At 47.3% G+C, this 17547-nt stretch overlaps 2 protein-coding genes across 4 annotated transcripts in view; one reads left to right on the top strand and one right to left on the bottom strand.

Annotated features, from left to right (window-relative positions):
- Positions 1-12241, bottom strand: part of NPAS2 (neuronal PAS domain protein 2) — a 164137-nt gene extending 151896 nt beyond the window's left edge. The window contains exon 1 of one of the 3 annotated variants that reach the window (XM_037806901.1): positions 12083-12241. The gene's annotated coding sequence lies outside the window, so the exon portion shown is untranslated. Of the gene's footprint in view, positions 1-9909; positions 9978-10631; positions 10740-12082 lie in introns of those variants that run through there. The other 2 variants (XM_037806899.1, XM_037806900.1) reach the window with 2 other exon arrangements.
- Positions 5186-11257, top strand: LOC119512134 (basic salivary proline-rich protein 2-like). The gene is made up of 3 exons (XM_037806633.1): positions 5186-5306; positions 10019-10955; positions 11053-11257. The coding sequence occupies exons 1-3, from the start codon at positions 5186-5188 to the stop codon at positions 11255-11257; spliced, it is 1263 nt and encodes a 420-aa protein (XP_037662561.1).
- Positions 12242-17547: the final 5306 nt, after the last annotated feature.

Genomic DNA, 17547 nt, shown 5'->3' with positions numbered 1-17547 from the left:
CTGGGCTTTAACTTCAGGTCATAGGTCAATGCGGGCACACCTGAGGAACAGGTGAGTTTTTTTCAAATGGGTAACTCAGATAAGAAGGTGGCAATGTACTCAAGGGCTCCCAAAGCCTGAATTGTTGGAAAACACAAACATAGCCTCAGTTAAGTACATCCTAATTAGCCCACCCAAAGCAGCGAGAATGGGCAACAAGGGGCTGCTGCTTCTCTGAGATGGGTCCTTAGACCCAACTTCAGGCTGAAACACAAGGAGACTTTTTGACATAGAGGTTAGACAGCCGACAACTCTGAATACCTAATTTGGGCAAACACAACACAACTTCATAGAAATTGGGAATATAAATAGAACGGTTCTCTTTTTTAAATGCAATTTTTATTGAGATATACTCACACACCATATAATCCATCCAAAGTATACAATCAATGGCTCACAATATCATCATATAGTTGTGAATGCATCACAATTTTCATTTTCATTACTCCAAAATAAAGAAAAAAATATATAAAAAAAGAAAAAAGAATACCTAAACCATCCCATACCCCTTACCCCCCTATTATTTACATACTTTTTGTCATCATTTTATTACTCATCTGCCCATACACTAGGTAAAGGAAGTGTCAGTCACCAGGTTTCCACTATCACATGGTCACACAACAAAAGCTATATATAGTTATACAATTATCATCAAGAATCAAGTCTACTGGATTACCATTCAACAGGTTCAGGTACTTGCTTCTAGCTATTCTAATACACTAGAAACTAAAAAGGAATATCTATATAATGCATAAAAATAACCTCCAGATAGACCTCTTAGCCACTGAAGCTTTATTTTGTTTCTTTTTCCCCTTTTGGTCAAGAAGGCTTTCTCAATCCCATGATGCCAGGACCAAGCTCATCCCTGGGAGTCATGTCCCACGTTGCCAGGAGAATTACACCCCTGGGAGTCATGTCCCATGTAGGGGGGAGGGCAGTGAGTTTATCTGCAGAGTTGGCTAAGAGAGAGAAGCCACATCTGAGCAACAAAAGAGGTTCTCCGGGGGAGACTCTTAGGCACAATTGTAAGTAGGCTCAGCTTCTCCTTTGCAGGAATAAGTTTCATAAGGGCAAGCCCCAAGACTGAGGGCTTGACTTATTAAATTAGGAGTCCCTAATGAATGATTCTTTTTTAAATGTAAGCATGACCGCTCCTTCACCAGGCACCACTGCTGTTTCCCAGGTCTTTGCCTGTGAGGCACCAATTAGGGTCTCTTGAGCTGGCCAACAGAAGGCTTAGAGGGGGCCATGAGTCCAAGCAAGGAGGGGAGAAAGGAGGAGAAAACCCATCATAAGTTGGGAAGAGAAACACAAGACACCCACAGTCTATACTTCCATGTAAAATGCACATAGACACGCCAAACAGCACAAGTCCAAATAAATGGTGCACAAACTCAAGAAAAATATTAAGGATACATAGCTTTGCTGCACAAGACATTGCTATTTTTATAGAACATAAAGGAAATAGTGCCCCCTGCAGTTGTGCAGCAATAGCAGCAAGTCCTGGTTGAGGAGGAGTGAACAATTACCAGGTCAAATAAAGTCTAGGTAGCTCGCTGATAAGTGTTTTGAGCAGGAGTCTAAAGAAATCAGGGGACAAGGATGACCAATGAACCTACTCAGGGTGTGAAGGCAGAAGCAAGCTGCTTAGTTGTGTGGGCAAGAGGTCTCTGCAGAGAAGTCAGGGTGCTGGGGCCGTCTCCTCAGACACGCGGCTGAACGGACCACGCCTGTTGTCTGGCAACCAGGAACGAGGATAAGTTCTTTCCTTCTCTCCGCAAAATGTTTTGGGGCGTCCACTTGCCTGTCCTGCACCAGGTGCTGAGGGTACCATAGGGCTCACAGAGCTGGCCGGAGCCCAGGCTTGATACGAGAGTAACATGCACACGTGTTGACCAGGGAGATGATTTCAAGGCTGAACCAGAAGAGAGCGGAAGCCCTGCCTGGAAGCATCCCAGGAAAAACTGGAGAGTAAAAGAAGGACTCAAGGATCTGGGGGCTCCGAGAGTCAGCATGATGAGGGATGAGCGACAGCAAAAGAGGGTGGAAAAGGAGCTGAAGCTTGCAAGCCTGAGATTCCAGAAAAGTCAGGAATGAGAAGGCAATGGAGGACAGGGGCTGCTCTCAACAAGGCCATCTGTGGCTGTCAGTGGGACCCCCAAATTGAGGAGCCCCATCCTTCCCCTGAACACAAGCTCCAAACAGCAGTACATTTCAGATCAGATGAAAGGAAGATACGGGGGGAGGCTTTTTTATGAGTTGCCAGCCCTGTTGGCAAACCTGATTTATGGGAGTGAGTGGCAGATCCTGGAAGAGGGGAAGTGACAGGCGACAGGTGCTTCCGTTATCCTAGGACCAGGTGGAACCCAGCCCCCTCCCCACTCTCTACACAGAGAACTGAGAGGCAGAGGCCCAGGGTGGAGAAGTTGCCAGAAAGTCTCAGAAGCAGTGAAAACATAAGAAGCTCTCTTACCTAGACTGGAAAGAAATCAGTCTGTCTTAAGCCATAAGCCCCAGAGATTTTTATTAGTGAAGGGATACATATGATTACAAACAGGGGCAAGTTTTCTTCTTTGAAAGATCATAAAACCTCTACAAAATTACCATGCAAATTTGCTGTGAATGAATCGCTCTCTCTCTCTTGACAATTACTGAAGGGGAAGGGAGGAGAAGTCATAAAAATAAAATCCTCCCTGGCCATTACGAAGGCTTTGGAGAGGCCATAAAGAGTGACCTCTTTGGTTTTTAACCTGATGTTAACAGAGCTACAGAGGAGTCAGTCTCTGGCAACTTTCCACTCAACACATCTGTCTGCCACCCCCACCACAAACACACACCCAAGCTCGGATTTTACATTTTTCCCCATGTTTTTATAGGATCGTGGAGGTCTCCAAGGAAACAGACATTTTAATGCAGTAACCAGTGATGACAAAGGCAGGCAGCAAAAATGAACGTGGTGACGTGGCAAATCCATGATTTCCCAATTCTCACTCCAACCCTCCTCTGCAAAAGCAACCTTCCCCAGCTACAAGGACACAGGCTGGTGTCCCTAGCGAGGAATTTCTACCCCTGCCTCATCCTGCCAACAGGCAGGTGGATCAGAACCAACCGCATGGGACGTGTAGACCTCTGCTGCTGCCTGTTTCTAACTTGTGAGGTGGACCAGGGGAAAACTGACCCAAGTCCAGAAACTGAAGAAATCCTGGACCTCTCTACATAACACTAGAGAAAAATCTGAATTCCACTGAACCGGACGCTTTGTAAACTGACCCCAAAGGGACTGTAAGCCCACACGGACAACCAGTGATTCAGAACCAGATTTGAAACAGGATTCACCTGTCCTGGGGAACTTCCATGAAACTTTAGATTTCCTTCTCTGCGTTAGGGAGAAAAATACGTTTGTGTTTGTATGCCAACAATACAGACACTAATAAAATTTTGTGGAAGTATATATTTTTTTGTGTGGTCTCTTAGTTTCCTCCGTGACCTGCCATGTTTTTGTACATAGTTTAATGGCTAATAAGTCTAATTTTGTCCGGATGTTTGGGATGCTTTGGTGAACACGGCAAGGACCAAAGAGCTATATTGTGTGCCTCCTGAGGCCCTGATAATTTTGTTTGTTTTTAAGTATCTTTTTCTTGCATGGTCTCTATTTCCTCCAGGAAGCTGTTTTCTTTTGCGGTTTCACCTTTTTTTCTATATCAAGAACTTCATCAAATGACAAGTTCTGCACCACACACTAATATTTAGGAGTACAGAAGTAGGGGGACGAACAGAAGGCCCATGAATGTAAGTGGTGTTTTTCAAATGTGGACTTCCCAGAATGGTGATTCACGTTTCTTCTGGGTATTGTCCATCCCATTTGCTTCCCTGTCTTCTATTGCAGAATTGAAAGATTGCAAATAATACAGCAGACTTGCATGTCAGGTATGTGCAATGCACAAAGTATTTAAGTGACCACTGTACATTCAGACAAAGAACGTGTGTCAGACTGTAGACTCTACAGAGATGGGAAGCAAGAAAGCTGCTTAGAAACACTTGGGGCAAAGAGTCCACCCATCTGCCAGCCATGTGACTGGATCGAGAAGTCTCTGGAAGGCTGCCTCCTCAGGGTCTTCTCGGAAACACATGGCTGGGAGGGGCGGGTCTCCTAACACCATTTGTAGAAAGTCTTTCCCAGGTACTGCAAGGTTGATCATGTCTACTTAATTTTCATCAAGAGTCTCAATTTCAAGTATTCCCTTCTGTGTCCTCAAAACCCAATGAAACATCCCCAAAACCACTATCATGGACTACTGTGTAGCCATGAACATGATGTTCACAGGGAATTTTAAATGACATGGGAAAACGCTTATGTTCGGGTTAAGGCAAAGAACCAGAACAGAAAACTGAAAATAGTATTAACTCATGATGTGAAAATGTATAAAAAGGATTTAAAAGACTAATAATATGTAGTGTTGGTAAAGCCATGGAGGCAGGGCAGCCTTACACAGCGGGAGGGAAGGTACAAAGGCACAGCTTTTTTTAGTTGTCTATTTGGCTGCATCTATCAATATTTCAAACAGATGTACCTTTTCACCCAGGAATCACCTTCTAGAAGTCTCTAACAGAGACAAACTTGAACATGTACATAGAGATATATGTACAAGGAAGCTAACCCAAGCACAGGCTGTGATCGTGAAGAAGTGGACACAAAAACAAGTAAATGGTTATCAACAGGGAGGGGTTAAATAAAGGATGGCTCATCCATTCTCCTCAATAATGGTAGGGAGCCTTAAAGGAGAATGAAGTTGATAAAAATAATAGCAATAGGCAAAGTCTCTGTGCCATATTATTCTATTTTTTTTTTTAAAAAGGCACTAAACAACATGCATAAAATGAGTCGTGCTTGTTTAAAAAGAAAATGTACATGTAGGGGTATATCTACATAAATGCACAAAGAAAGGACTAGAAAAACACACTCCTACGATTAACTGTGGCTCCTTCCTAAGTGGGAAGGAGAGCTGGGCAGTGCACAAGTGAGGCGCTTCTGCTGCAGTAACAGAAAAACCTAAGCACCTGCTTTCAGTGGCGAGGCAGATTCAGGATCTCACCTGCCTTGTGAAGCAGGCACTCCTGTTTGGATACTCCAGAAGGGACGGGCACCATGGAGACCCCATCCCGGCCCTCTGCATTCCCCAGCAACTCAGGCGTGATTCGGCCTCACCTGCTCTGGCCGCCGCCTGCTGTCCCATTCTCAGGCGCCCCACGCAAGAACCAGATTGCAGGCAAAGGAAGGGGCCTATGGGGCTCCCCTCGCCTGTTTAAGAGCCGGGGAAACTTTCCCAGAAGGCTCCCAGGAACCTGCCCCTCATGTTCTACTGACCAGGGCAGGGTCCACCTGCTGACCCCAAGCCAATCACTGGCAAGGGCAGCAGACCCACCAGGGTTGCTCGACCAATCGGGAGCTACCCCAGGAGTGGGGGCGGGGAAGGCTCCCCAACAACTCAGGTTTCTGCTGGCGAGTGACCAGGATACAGGGGGAAGGAAGAGAATCTTGTTCTTTTTACTAGAACCATTCTGTAGTATTTAAGACACTGACAAGATTATATCCATGTGGTTGTTTAAAAAATCTAATACTAAAACATTTTGATGCATAGAAAAAAAATGACTGAAAGGAGATATAACCTTGATATTGTGGTAATCCTCATTGTCTTCATTCTTTTCTATATTTTCCAAAAATTATGTAATGCATTTTAATAAGCAGGAAAACAATTATTTTAAACATATTCTCCAGGACTTGCTATTTTGATCTTCAAGGAGCACAAATATCCTTTGTAAAATTGTGTGTCATTTCTGGCTCAGAAAAAGCTGGAAGGATCGCATTGTCCCCTGCTTCTCTTTACGTTGCGCTGTGTCTACTGCAGGCCTGGAGGATGTGGAGTGACCTGGAAACCTCACCTACATGGCCGGGTCCCAGGGGTCCCTCTGGGTATCCCACCTCCCACCCTCTAGCATCACCACTGTTCCAACTCCATCTTGGGGTACCCTGGATGGGGCTGCCCTCCTCTCCTTTTCCCTCCCCCAAATATCCAACTGCCATTGCCATTCTCTTAGAACTTGATTTTTCATGTTTATTGGGGAGTAGGGTAGCAGATAAATCTCCTTTTCCAATAGTAAGCAGCACCCCAAAATACAAAAAAGAAAAGCAGAGTAACTTTGGGGAAAACATTTTGAGAATCATACAGGTTACCCCTCCTAAGATCAGGGTGAAGAAAGCCACCACCACAAAACATCCGTCCTCCCCCAATGCTGGAAGCAGCAGTCATTTTTGTGTGTTAAGCCGCTGTCAAGCACAACTCTGGGTGTGCAGCATAAAAAGTGTGCCAGGTGAGTCTGACACATCCTGCACTAATTTCAGGTATCTCATACTGAACCGCGAAGGACAGATTGATGGGTTTAATTCGTAAAAAGTGCCCGCCAAGGAGAAGGGGCGCGTGCCCTGCCCTCTGCGCTGTTTTTAAGAGGTGCCTGATTACTGACCAACACCAATCCATCCTGGTCAACAGAACCTCGGGGGTAGATACCAGGAGGAGCGCAGGTACCAAAACTTCAGCAAGAGATATAGGCAAAGGCAGCTGGGAAGGCTGCAGAGTGGCATGCCCGTGATAATTCCATTTTGTGGGAATAACTCCCACAGCTGCCCGCCCCCCAGCTCTAGCCTGGTTCCCTACTGCAGGCCTTGGGTTTGTTGGTTAACCAAGCTGGATCTCCAACAGGTGAGCCACATGGAGAACTACTTTAGGGACCTCCCCTTCCTCCTCTCCTTCCAGCCTCCTCTCCCCCATGGACAGTAATGAAAGGTACCATTTGTGTTATGCCAAACATGTGTCCTTTATTTCCAATCCCAGGAACAACCTGGCAAGGTACACATTATTTGCACTGCTTTTCTGACGAGAACACTGAAGCTCAGAGAGGTCAAGTTGCTGCTCCAAGTCACACAGCAGTACCCCAGGTCTGTGTGACTTCAAAATCTGTGTTTTCTTTCCTGCCAAGTCACAAAGCCCTCCATCCAAATCAGACTAAGGTCAAGGTGAAAGCTCTACCAGAAAAGTCCCTTTCCTGGGACACATGCTCTCCTGCTGACTATCACACTGTAGAGTGTGGGACCTCCAGACCCCAATTCCAGTCTGGAAAGAATCTCACTCTCTCTCCTCCTCATCAAGGGCAGGGTTGACCTTTTATTTTTGCATCATCTGGGCCTACCCGACATTGGATGCCCAGTATACGTATGCAGAATTGAATTAAGAGTGTTCCAGAACTTTGCTTCCCAAAGCGTGTGGCCACTTCAGGAGCTTCCAGGAGCATGTGAGAAATGCAGAATCTCCAGCCTCAGCCCAGACCCACTGAACCAGAGCCCACCTTAGCAAGGTCCCCAAGCCTCAGAGGTGCTGGAAAGTTTGAGAAGCTCTGGGCGGTGCCCTCCAACTGCCTATAGACACTGTTTTCTCACACTAGTGTAGACGATAAACTCTCTCCTTTCTACCTGAATCACCAAATGGAACCACACCACTGCTTTACGAGTTGCAGAAGTTTCAGACGTCTCTGGGGGAGCTTTATCCAAGAAATTACTTCACTTAAAGTGCCAAGTGGGCCCCAATCTCTGTCGAACAATTAAGGTAAAAAAATAGCAGTGTCTTAGCTAAAGACTGCATAAAAATCCACCTATCCTTTTTTAAAAAAGCACACATTCATATTTAATAACTGTTTATTTCGTTCTTTAAGGTACCATTAGTCATCACCAGATTTTCCACAGAATTACTCAAAGTGCCCCATTACCAGTTAGAAATTTCTAGCCTTTGGGTAAGTATCACTGAGACTTCCTTTCATTCCCCATACCTCCTTATCAAGCATCTATCCTGAACAAGACCCCATGGGGATGAGATGCTATGGAGAATATGAATATGACAAGCCCTGACCTCCAGTCTTTGCTACAACTAGAACAAAGACGGGGGACGTGCTAATCAAATACTTCCAGATGCAAATAATGCATCAAGTATCATTTCCACTATTTAAATGTGAAACTCAATTAGATGCTTGCTATGATGCAGTCAATTAAACCGTTGGCATAAAGCAGCCACAAATCCTGAGTCACTGGGCTATTTTCAACACCTCCTAGTCTGACCTCTCTTGGGAAAGAGATGTCAATCTGTGCATGGAATTAGCAGCCAGTGTCATGAGCATGAAGGAGGAACTAATAGCTCATTTAAGGACCAAGACATATAAATGTCTTAAAAGTTAAGAAGAAGGATTTAAGCACTTTTGGTTCTTAAGGTGTGAAAAGGAAGACTGAAAAAAAAATATGTAAAGATAGTGATATAAAAGGTATACGCAGGCATTACTATTTGCATCTGAAAAAAAAAATCTTTAATTCTGAATCTTTTACCTCAAATCAAATAACACTGTTAAGAGCCAGCTATAAAGACTTAAGAGAGATTGCTCAAAAAAAAAAAGATGAATTCAACTTAACAATGCATATCAGATGAATTTTGTTTTTTACCATTTTCATTATTAAATAGCCAGAAATAGCAAAAAGGGTCCAAATGCTTTTAAAAGAACGGAATGATCTTTAAAACAATTGTTATTTTCTCCATGAAGAACTCTTTGATGAATTCTTTAGTGCCATCTGAACACTCTCCCATCAGACCAGGGAAGTTTTTTCATTACACTAATTATTCAGGCCTCACTTGGTTCCTTTCTTGCAATGTTTAACTCTTTGGGGGGGTAACATTTTATTAATAACATATTTCCTCTAGAATGTATCCCCTTCTTTTTCCTCCACAGGAGTCACTCTGGGGAGTAATGAGAATAAAACCAATTCTACATTTGAACGCAGTGGGACAGATCAGCAAATAAATGGAGACATCAATTTCCAAAAAGGAAATAGCTAAAAGCAGCCCATTTACCATTCTTCTAAGCCACACTCCACATCTCTCTGTGAGATGGAAGATAATTATTGAATGTCTTTATGTTGCACACTTTATTTTTAACTAAATCTTTAAAGCAGACTGCTGAGAAAATGTCAATACTTGTACGGTCCCTAGCTTGGCTGCGTAATGAAACACTGGATTTTTTTTTTTTTTTTTTTTTTTTGTAAAATAGAGGCCCAATTAGGAATAACTCTTAAATATTATATTTATATTTCTTTGGGAATTATTTTTAAAAAATTAATTTGGGGGTTATTTTTGGCAAGTGTTTACCTATAAAGAAATGATTGACAGAAAGAGAATGCTAGTACTTGCCCTTGAATTTTGAACGCGGTTCCCAAGCAGGGACGCTCCTGTTTTTAATGCACGCCGTGAAAGCCTCTGGTCAGCTCACGGGGTGGGGACGAGTTACTGGGAGAGGGGCGGACGTGTGAGCTGAGCCTCTGCCGGGAACTGCTTTAGTTTAGGACCAATTAACTGGGAAGTCCAAACAGGAAAAACCCTCCTCTGAGAGAAACGAGGTCTTGGTTCTAAATGATCAAGACTGGCTTCGGTTGTCTCTGCTTATAAGTTCATTTTAAAACTACTCAATATTATTTCTCACCTCTAAAGAAACAGACTAAGCAACTTACTGAATTCGGGGCTGGATACCAAAACGGCGGGTAGTAAATACTAGAGAAACACTTGGCACTTTGCCCTCTCGGCCCCTTCTAAACAAACCTGTTGAAAAACCTGTTGAACTCGAGGGCGTTCAACTTTTAGAAGCAAAGTCTTCCGGATACATCCTTGGGAGTTTTCAGACTTTCTGGAAGTGCGTGTGTTTTTAAGGTTTCCATCTTACCTAATCAACCATACTGGTTACTAATTATTTATGAATCACAGTGCTGAAAACAAACTTTCTTACCTTGAGCAGTTAAGGAGTGGCAGGTAGAGGAGTGGGGGTTTGTTTGTCAGGCGGGAGGCTTGGAATTTCGCTCCTCGACCTGCTTCTTCCCCGGGGCTTACCCATCCAGCGCGGCTCTTTGGAAAGGTCAAAGGTGTACCCCCCCCCCCCTCGGCCCAACAGAACAACGTGCTGTCACGCAGCGCGCGGAGCCAGGCGACACGGCCGGGGGCCAGGCTGAGCCCCCCACCCGGCCCGGAACCCGGGGGGCCCGCGGAGCCAGGGCGCGCACGCCGCACTCTCCTGGGGTCCCGGGCTCCCCACGCTTCAGGAGAGCGCGCGATGGGGCCCGAAAAAGTGCAGCGGGTACCCCCAAGGCTGCTGTCTGGGGGCACGACCCCCATCCGCCCCGACGGTAACCCCAAATCTCGAGATTCGGGGTGCCTCTTCCTCCGCCTTCCCAGGCGAGACGCGCACGGACCTCACCAGCCCCACCGTTGCGAGGGTCCCGCAGGACGTGATGTCCCCGGCGGTGGGAGCCACCGGGGCTCCGACCCACCTCCCCGCACCTCCGCGGCCCCGCAACCCGGGTCCCGGCCGCCGCGCAGTCTCGCCGCCCCCAGCGCCCCTCCCCGGCCCTGCGCGTCCTCAGCGCGGCGAGCAGGTGACAGAGCCCCGCGCCCCCCAGCGCCCACGGACGCCCACCCCGGGCGACCCCCGCGTCTCGGGTCGCGGCCCCTTACCTCGAGTGGGCCGGGGCGGCCCCCGCGGGGCCGGGCGAGGAATGGGCCGGGGAGACCGCGCCTCCCGCCCGCCGCCGCCGCCGCCGCCGCCGCCACTGGGAGCCGAGGCGGCGAGCGGGCGCGGCGAGCTCCTCCCGGGCGGCGGCAGGAGGCGCTGCTCTCGCGGCCGCCGCCGCCGCCGCGGGTCTCCAAGCTGCGCGGCCGCCGCTCCGGGGCCGCTGGCGTGCGGGTCCCTCGGCTCCTGCGGGAGGCCGGCTGCTCGCGCGGCAAACTCTGGGCGCACGCAGAGCCGGCGGGGAGCGCCGCCGCCTCTTCCTCCTCCCCGCTCGCCGCCCTTCTCCACCCCTCCTCCTCTCTCGTCGCCTCCTCCTCCTCCTCCTCCTCCTCCTCCTGTTTCTCCTGGCCTCCGCTCGGCGGGCAGCGGGACCCCTGACTTCCCCGTGCGGCGCAGACCCTCGCGCGCCCCGAGGCCGCCGCCGCCTCTGCCGCCTAGGAAGGCCCTGCGGCGGGGTCGGGCCTGGGGTCGGGGCTGGGGGTGGGGTGGGGGTGCAGGTGTCGTGCTTCGAAGAGACCCGGTGAAGAGGGGAGGCAAGGAGATGCGGGGGCGGCCAGCCAAGGTCCCGTGAAAGTTGCCACCCGGGGGATGGGAAGGACTCTTCCTCCCCCGCCCCGGGCCGACCCCCGCCATGCCCGCCGCCACCCCACTGTCCCGCGCGCGGAGGGAGAGTCAGCAGGCGGGGCGAGTCTGCAAGCGGGGCCCGACCCCTGGCTCGGGGCATGGCTGGGCAGGGGCCACCACGATTTCCGATTGCGGGTGGGGGGCGGAGGGGATGGCAGGGGGCCGCAAGGCGCCGGGTGAGCGCCGTTCGGGGGAGAGCAGCAGCGGCTGCTGGGGAGAAACGATGGGCGTCTCTTCTAAAGCGAAGGTCCGGAAAATGGGTCAAGGGTGGCAGGGAACCCGCTGGCTGCCCCCTCCCCGCGGGGGTGCGGGGGTGCGGGGCTGCTGCCAGAGGCGCCGAGCGCGCGCGCCTCCCCGCCCCTCCCCCGCTGCCCTCCTCTCCTTTTGCACCAGTGCAGGAAATGTTCCACTGACCTACATATTTTTCCAAACATACGTGACCTTCTCTCTCTCTCTCTCTCTCTCTCTCTCTGGGAGGAGACAGGCGAGAATCCAAGAAAAGGAGAAGCTGGAGAGGCGCGCGAGCACACAGGGAGGTTTTACAAAGGCTCCCGCAAACAGCGAACGCAGACACGCGCACACAAATAGCCCCCGGGAGCCTGGCGCTGCTGCTTCCCGCTGAGTGCTCCCGAGACGAAGTCCCGGGGAAAAGGGGAGACCCGCGCCCGGCCGAGGCCCGCAACGCTGGCGGGGTTCACCTAGCCCGCAGCCTCCCCTCACCGCGCGGAGGCGCCCCGGGAGAAGCCCGAAGGACGGGAGAGGTGCCCCGCACCTGGAGGTCACCCGCTCCCTGACGTCACTTAGGTACAGTGCCTGACGCAGCAGCTTTCTCCAGATGTCCCTCCTTCCCGCGCCCTGCCGGCCAGTGGCCCTGGGAAGGAAAGCGGTGCCGCTTGTTCTTTTCTGTCTTTTCCGATTTTGTGGCAAGGAGTCTCCTCGGATCCCCCCCACCCCCACCCCGCGGCAGCCGTGGGTCCCCCCCACCCGATTCCTGGGCCCTCGGTCTCTCCTCTCGGTTCTTGAATTCAAGACAGGCCCTCTCTGGCTTAGGCAGGGCCAGCGGCGCCTTATTTGGTCATGCAATCCCACACGTCAATTAGATCAGAACGCTCACACAGAGCTCCTTTTTCCCCCCTGTAAACTAGGTCATTCTCTTTATTTCCCATTTGTATTATTTTTGTCTAATTCTCTTCCTGAAAAATAATCAGCTGCAAGGAGCTTTGAGCATCCTAAGAGCTTTTATTCTTAAGCTTGCTTTTGATTTAAGGGGTTTTTCAAAAAGGAGGCATTTGGCACATGAGAGTTTTGAAGTCCCTCCTTTTTCCAAAAAGAGGGAAAAAAATTTTTTTTGTTTGTTTTGTTTTGCTTTGTTGTTTTTCCACCTCCTCTTTTTCCCTCAGGCAAGTAGGTTTCACCCTGCCCTTCAAGGGTGCCCATGACTAATATCTACTAGATGATAAAGCTGTGTACTTTTAACCGGATTTCACGCAGAATTTAAAGCCACCTCCCTTCCTTTCTTGCTTTGAAAGAGGTTCCAGCTCCCTCCCTCTATACGCCCTTTTGGGAACAAGTTGAACAATGCTTGAGTGATCTTTGAGGAAACTGAAACAGCCTGCAAGAATGATGTATCTCAGAATTCCACAGGGCAACAAGTATTTTGTGGTGGTCCGTTTGGGTAGTTTCTGCTTTGTAATCATGGAGTTTATTTCTTGTTTACTTCTTGTAAACTCCATCCCATCTCCTATTTAATCCCACCAGGGTAGGGTGGTTTTCTGATCATAAGGAGTTGAATTTGCAGCTCTGAACCCAATCAGGCTGGAGGACAAGAGTTCCCAGAAGAATATCCCCCCTCCCACACCCTCCAAATTGAGAGGAGAATTGAAGAGGAAAGTTTGCCTTTGTTTTATTCTATGCATTTGATAATTCAGTTTCTTTTACTGCCATTTTTCAGGAGGCTGACCGTGATCAAGGCTGGGCTTAGCATGTGAGGGATCAGAGGAACCAGTTGGGCAGTTGTGGTTTTTTTTGTTTTTTTGTTTTTGTACTTGTTTTTGTTTTTGTCCTTGAAGGGTTTAGAGTGTAGAGGCAGAGGTCAAGTAGGGTTGTACCAAAAGACGAAATGCCACAGGGCTCAAAGGAAGGAATCAGGATGGACTTCCTGGAGGAAAGGGCATTGGTGCCAGGATTTTTTCATTAACCAGATAGCAAAGCCAAGCTAGATTGTAATCCATGCATTATTCAAAATGAGCAGCACAGAGAAAAAGAACTCTTTCAAAAGTGCCTTGCCCATTGGGAAATTCTCATGTGGTCCGTGCTTGAAAACAGCATGACTTTATTGACTGGATGCTGCAGTGATGGATCCAGAAAACACAGGTAATTTTCAAAGAATCAACGTTTATGGAGGGGAGGAGGAAAATGTTTAATTATAGTTATTTATATCAATCTTTGAAGATATTAGTGAGTTAACTCACAGCTTTTGCAGTTTAGTTGGCTAGTCTTTACCATCATAGAGGTTGAATTTGTGCCTTAATCCTAGTTAAAACTCTATCCAATTAAATTCTCAAAATATGTATTAAGAGACTATGGGTGCCCATTTGCTGTGCTATCCACAAGCAACTGCAATGTGGGAGCTACTTCAGTAACTACGGGGCTAGCCCAGGGCTTGGGATCCACAAAAGGTGCATACAGCCAGTGATTTCAATGCAAACTCAAGATAAGACAACAAAGACAGGGTTCTCTGCCAGACAATATTATCACAGTTTTTCTAACAAGTCACAAGATGGGAAGGACTTGTGGATTCTTACCTCTGTATCAGTTTGCACTTCAAAATTGAAAAGAAAAAAAAAACACAGTATCACGCATCATTAAGTAGGATAGCATTATGCTAGGGCAGCAAAATGTAGCAACTGAGGCAGTGGGGAAGGTTGGGTCAGTCTAAGCAGAGGCCTCAGAATCCAGTAACCTGAGCTTGAATGAGTGCCTACAGAGGAAAAATCCAAGAATATCCACCTTGGGTTTGAAGGATCAGGGTTGGAATTAGACGTGTTCATTCTGCAGAAGCTTCCTAGCTATGGAAAGTGGAGGATGGTGACTCGTGGGCCCGAGGAGAAAATCAACGCCTTGTACAGCCTTGTGCAGCCTGCTGGTAGAGTTAACACTTGCCTTGGCATTTGTGCCGATTAGATCATGTGGTTGGCAAACCGAAGAATGAAGTAAGATTTCCTTTCAAAGTCAACGTGGAGGGTCCAGGGAGGGAAACCTGAGTGGAGAATACTAGAGGTGCTGAAGCCCCAAAGCCTCACTCAGCTAATCCCTCTGGCTAATTGCAGGGCTTCCGAGGGCCACTGGGAGAAATTGTGTGTGTGTGTGTGTGTGTGTGTGTGTGTGTGTGTGTGTGTGTGCAAGCACACACATGCCCAAATCTGCAAAACAGGCGGTGAGACTGTTGACCACATATGTGCTTGAGAATAAGCTTTCACTATAGTTAACACCCCTGAGGACGTTCCTACATGTATGTTTTCTCTAGTAATAAAGTTTCATTGTAGGTCCCATTTTTCTTTGTCTTCTAAGAGGATTTTTTAAAATGATATTTTAGTAAATAGCATTTGCAGTAATAAATGGTAATGTTTGTCTAATAGTTATGTGCCAAGGATTTACATTATTTCATTTCATCTCCACAAGGTCCCATAAGGAAGTGATTTCTTATTTCCCATTTACAAATAAAGAGTCTGATTGGGAGAGGTTCAAGGTGCCCTCGGTGTAATTGCAACTAGTTGGCGGAGCAGGGTTTGAACCCGGCTCAGATGACTCTTGAGCCCTTGCTCCCCTCCTGCCCGGCCCACCACTCAGCTTCTTCGGGTGCCCACGCAAAGCTACTCATGGCCTCATTCACGATTTCCACGAGATCTTGTGTAATGAACTGACGCCAAAGCAGACATGTGCCACATACGTCGCTGCACAGACTGTCCCTGCATCTTTTGTTTTCCCTTCAACACATCAGTTAATAATATCTTCATTCTGTCCCTGAAGTGGCTGTCTTCCAAGTACTTGAAATAGAATTTCAGGTTGAAGGGTTGGGGGTGGCAAAAGAACGGCACGTGGTCCTGATGAATAAAGTCAGTGGGGCAATGTGTGTGCTGTTGGCATCTCTCCAGGGGTTTGGTTCTGTTGGATTATGGGCTGGATGCAAGTGTCCTTTTGTCAACATGCGGTCTTCGGACCAAGTTCATGTTGATAAAGGGAGTTCATGTTGGTGCAGGCCAAGCTCCGTCTCTTGGCCCCCGGGTGGGGACAGTGCAAAGCAGCCCAAGGAGGAAGCTTTGTTCCCTCTGGTCATCCTGATTCATGCACTGGGAGGGGATGTGGCTGTTCTCACCGGAGCAGGAGTGCGTTCTTGGGAAAATGCTCGGTTAAAATTGTGAGTGCTCCAAGGTTCTTAAACTACCCCACCTTAAGCTTCCAGCCATCTTGAAGGAGCCTGAGAGATGTGGAAGACACACTGGCCTCAAGGCATGTGCAAAATAGAATGGAAAAGAAATCTTGTGTAGCGAGTGCTGGGAATTGGGAAAGGGAAGGTCCAGGAGAAGCCAATGTGGGTGAACTATAAATGTACCAGAGGGAGACGAGGTGCTTTTCAGCTCCTGCAATTAGCCAAGAGGATTTCAGAAATAATTGTAGAGTTGGAGATAAATCACATACAACACGGAAGAAACCACTTCGACTCAGTAAGGCGTTTGCTTCTTGCCTGCATTTGTGGAGGTGCAGCCAAGCTATGACGATAACACTTTTCCATCAAGTCCCTGAAACACCCTTTAACCAAAGGGTAGAAAAACAGCTGTGTTGACACACAAATGGCCATTGTCTTTAGCTGTTCTCAGTTCTTGTCCCATTTAGCTCAACATCAGGGAAGAAGAGGTAATTTAATGTGTTTACATGTGTCGGTTTGTAACAGCATATCGACACTAAATGTGCACTGCCAGTTAGTTGCCCAGAATGGTTTCCATTTTTGTTTCCTTTTTAAATGCTCCAACTTTCCAGCAACACTGTTTGATTAGTTACTGTATTTAAGCTGCTACACTAACAAATGCATAATCTGCCCTGTACTTTGCCCAGGAAGAATGTTTAGTGATATGAAATATATTGCGGGGAGTTCACTTGAAGTGAAAAACTAATTATAGAAAAATGTTCTCCAGGGAACTATTTATAGCCCCTTCCACATAGGCAGCAGATAAGCATTTCCTATATGGGCAAGGATTATTTTATCTGTATGCTATTTTGCAGGATTTGGGTGAGAAAGGCGGTTTTATCAATGGCCTCAGTCTAACACTTGAGTTGACAGCGAACATGATTCGATAATAAAGACGCCCTCATTCAGTGTTTTTAATATGCACACGTTCTGCATGTTACTCCAAGTTTCTTCCTTTATTTGCAAACAAAGGCTTCAAAAATGCTTTCATCATGGCAACTAGGCTTTACTGCATTTTTTTCAATGTGAACATTTAGTTGTGCTACATTCCTTCATTCCTTTTTCACCACCTGAAACAGAAACCACTCACCCATTAAGCTCTAAGTCCTTCTTTCTGACCCCCTGCCTCTCCCCCACCCCTTGGTTCCTATAAGCTACCATCTGTCTATATGAAGTTTGCTTCTACTGGATATATCGTGTACATGAGATCATATAATATCTGTCCTTTAGTGTCTGGCGTATTTCAATCAGCATGTCTTCAAGGTTTATCCATGTTACAGCATACATTAAAACGACATTCCTTTTTACGACCAAAAATATTCCATTGTATGTATACACCACCTTTTATTTATCCACTTATCCAGTGATGGAAACTTGGGTTGCTTCCACCTTTTGGTGGTGGATGACGCTGCTATAAACATTGATGTGCAAATATCTGTTGGAGTCTCTGCTTTCGATTATTTGGGGTTATATACCAAGAAGTGGGAGTGCCACATCATATGCTAATTCATTTTAAAATTTTCTGAGGATCCTCCAAACTGATTTCCGAAATGTCTGCACCATTCTACAGTGCAACCAGCAATCTATAAGGGTTCCTATTTCTCCATAGGCTTGTCAATGATTTTTTTCTTTAATAGTAGCCATCCCAGTGGGTGTGAAATGGTATCTCATTGTGCTTTTGATTTGCATTTTCTTGATGAGCAACCGATGTTGAACATCTTTTCATGTGTTTATTGGCCATTTGTGTATCTTTACAGAAATGCTTTTCAAGT

This window comes from Choloepus didactylus, chromosome 17 (assembly GCF_015220235.1).
Source record: "Choloepus didactylus isolate mChoDid1 chromosome 17, mChoDid1.pri, whole genome shotgun sequence".
NCBI classification, from domain to species: Eukaryota; Metazoa; Chordata; class Mammalia; order Pilosa; family Megalonychidae; genus Choloepus; species Choloepus didactylus.
The sequence above is the reverse complement of the archived record's forward strand: the minus strand, read 5'-3'. Positions and strand labels throughout refer to the sequence as shown.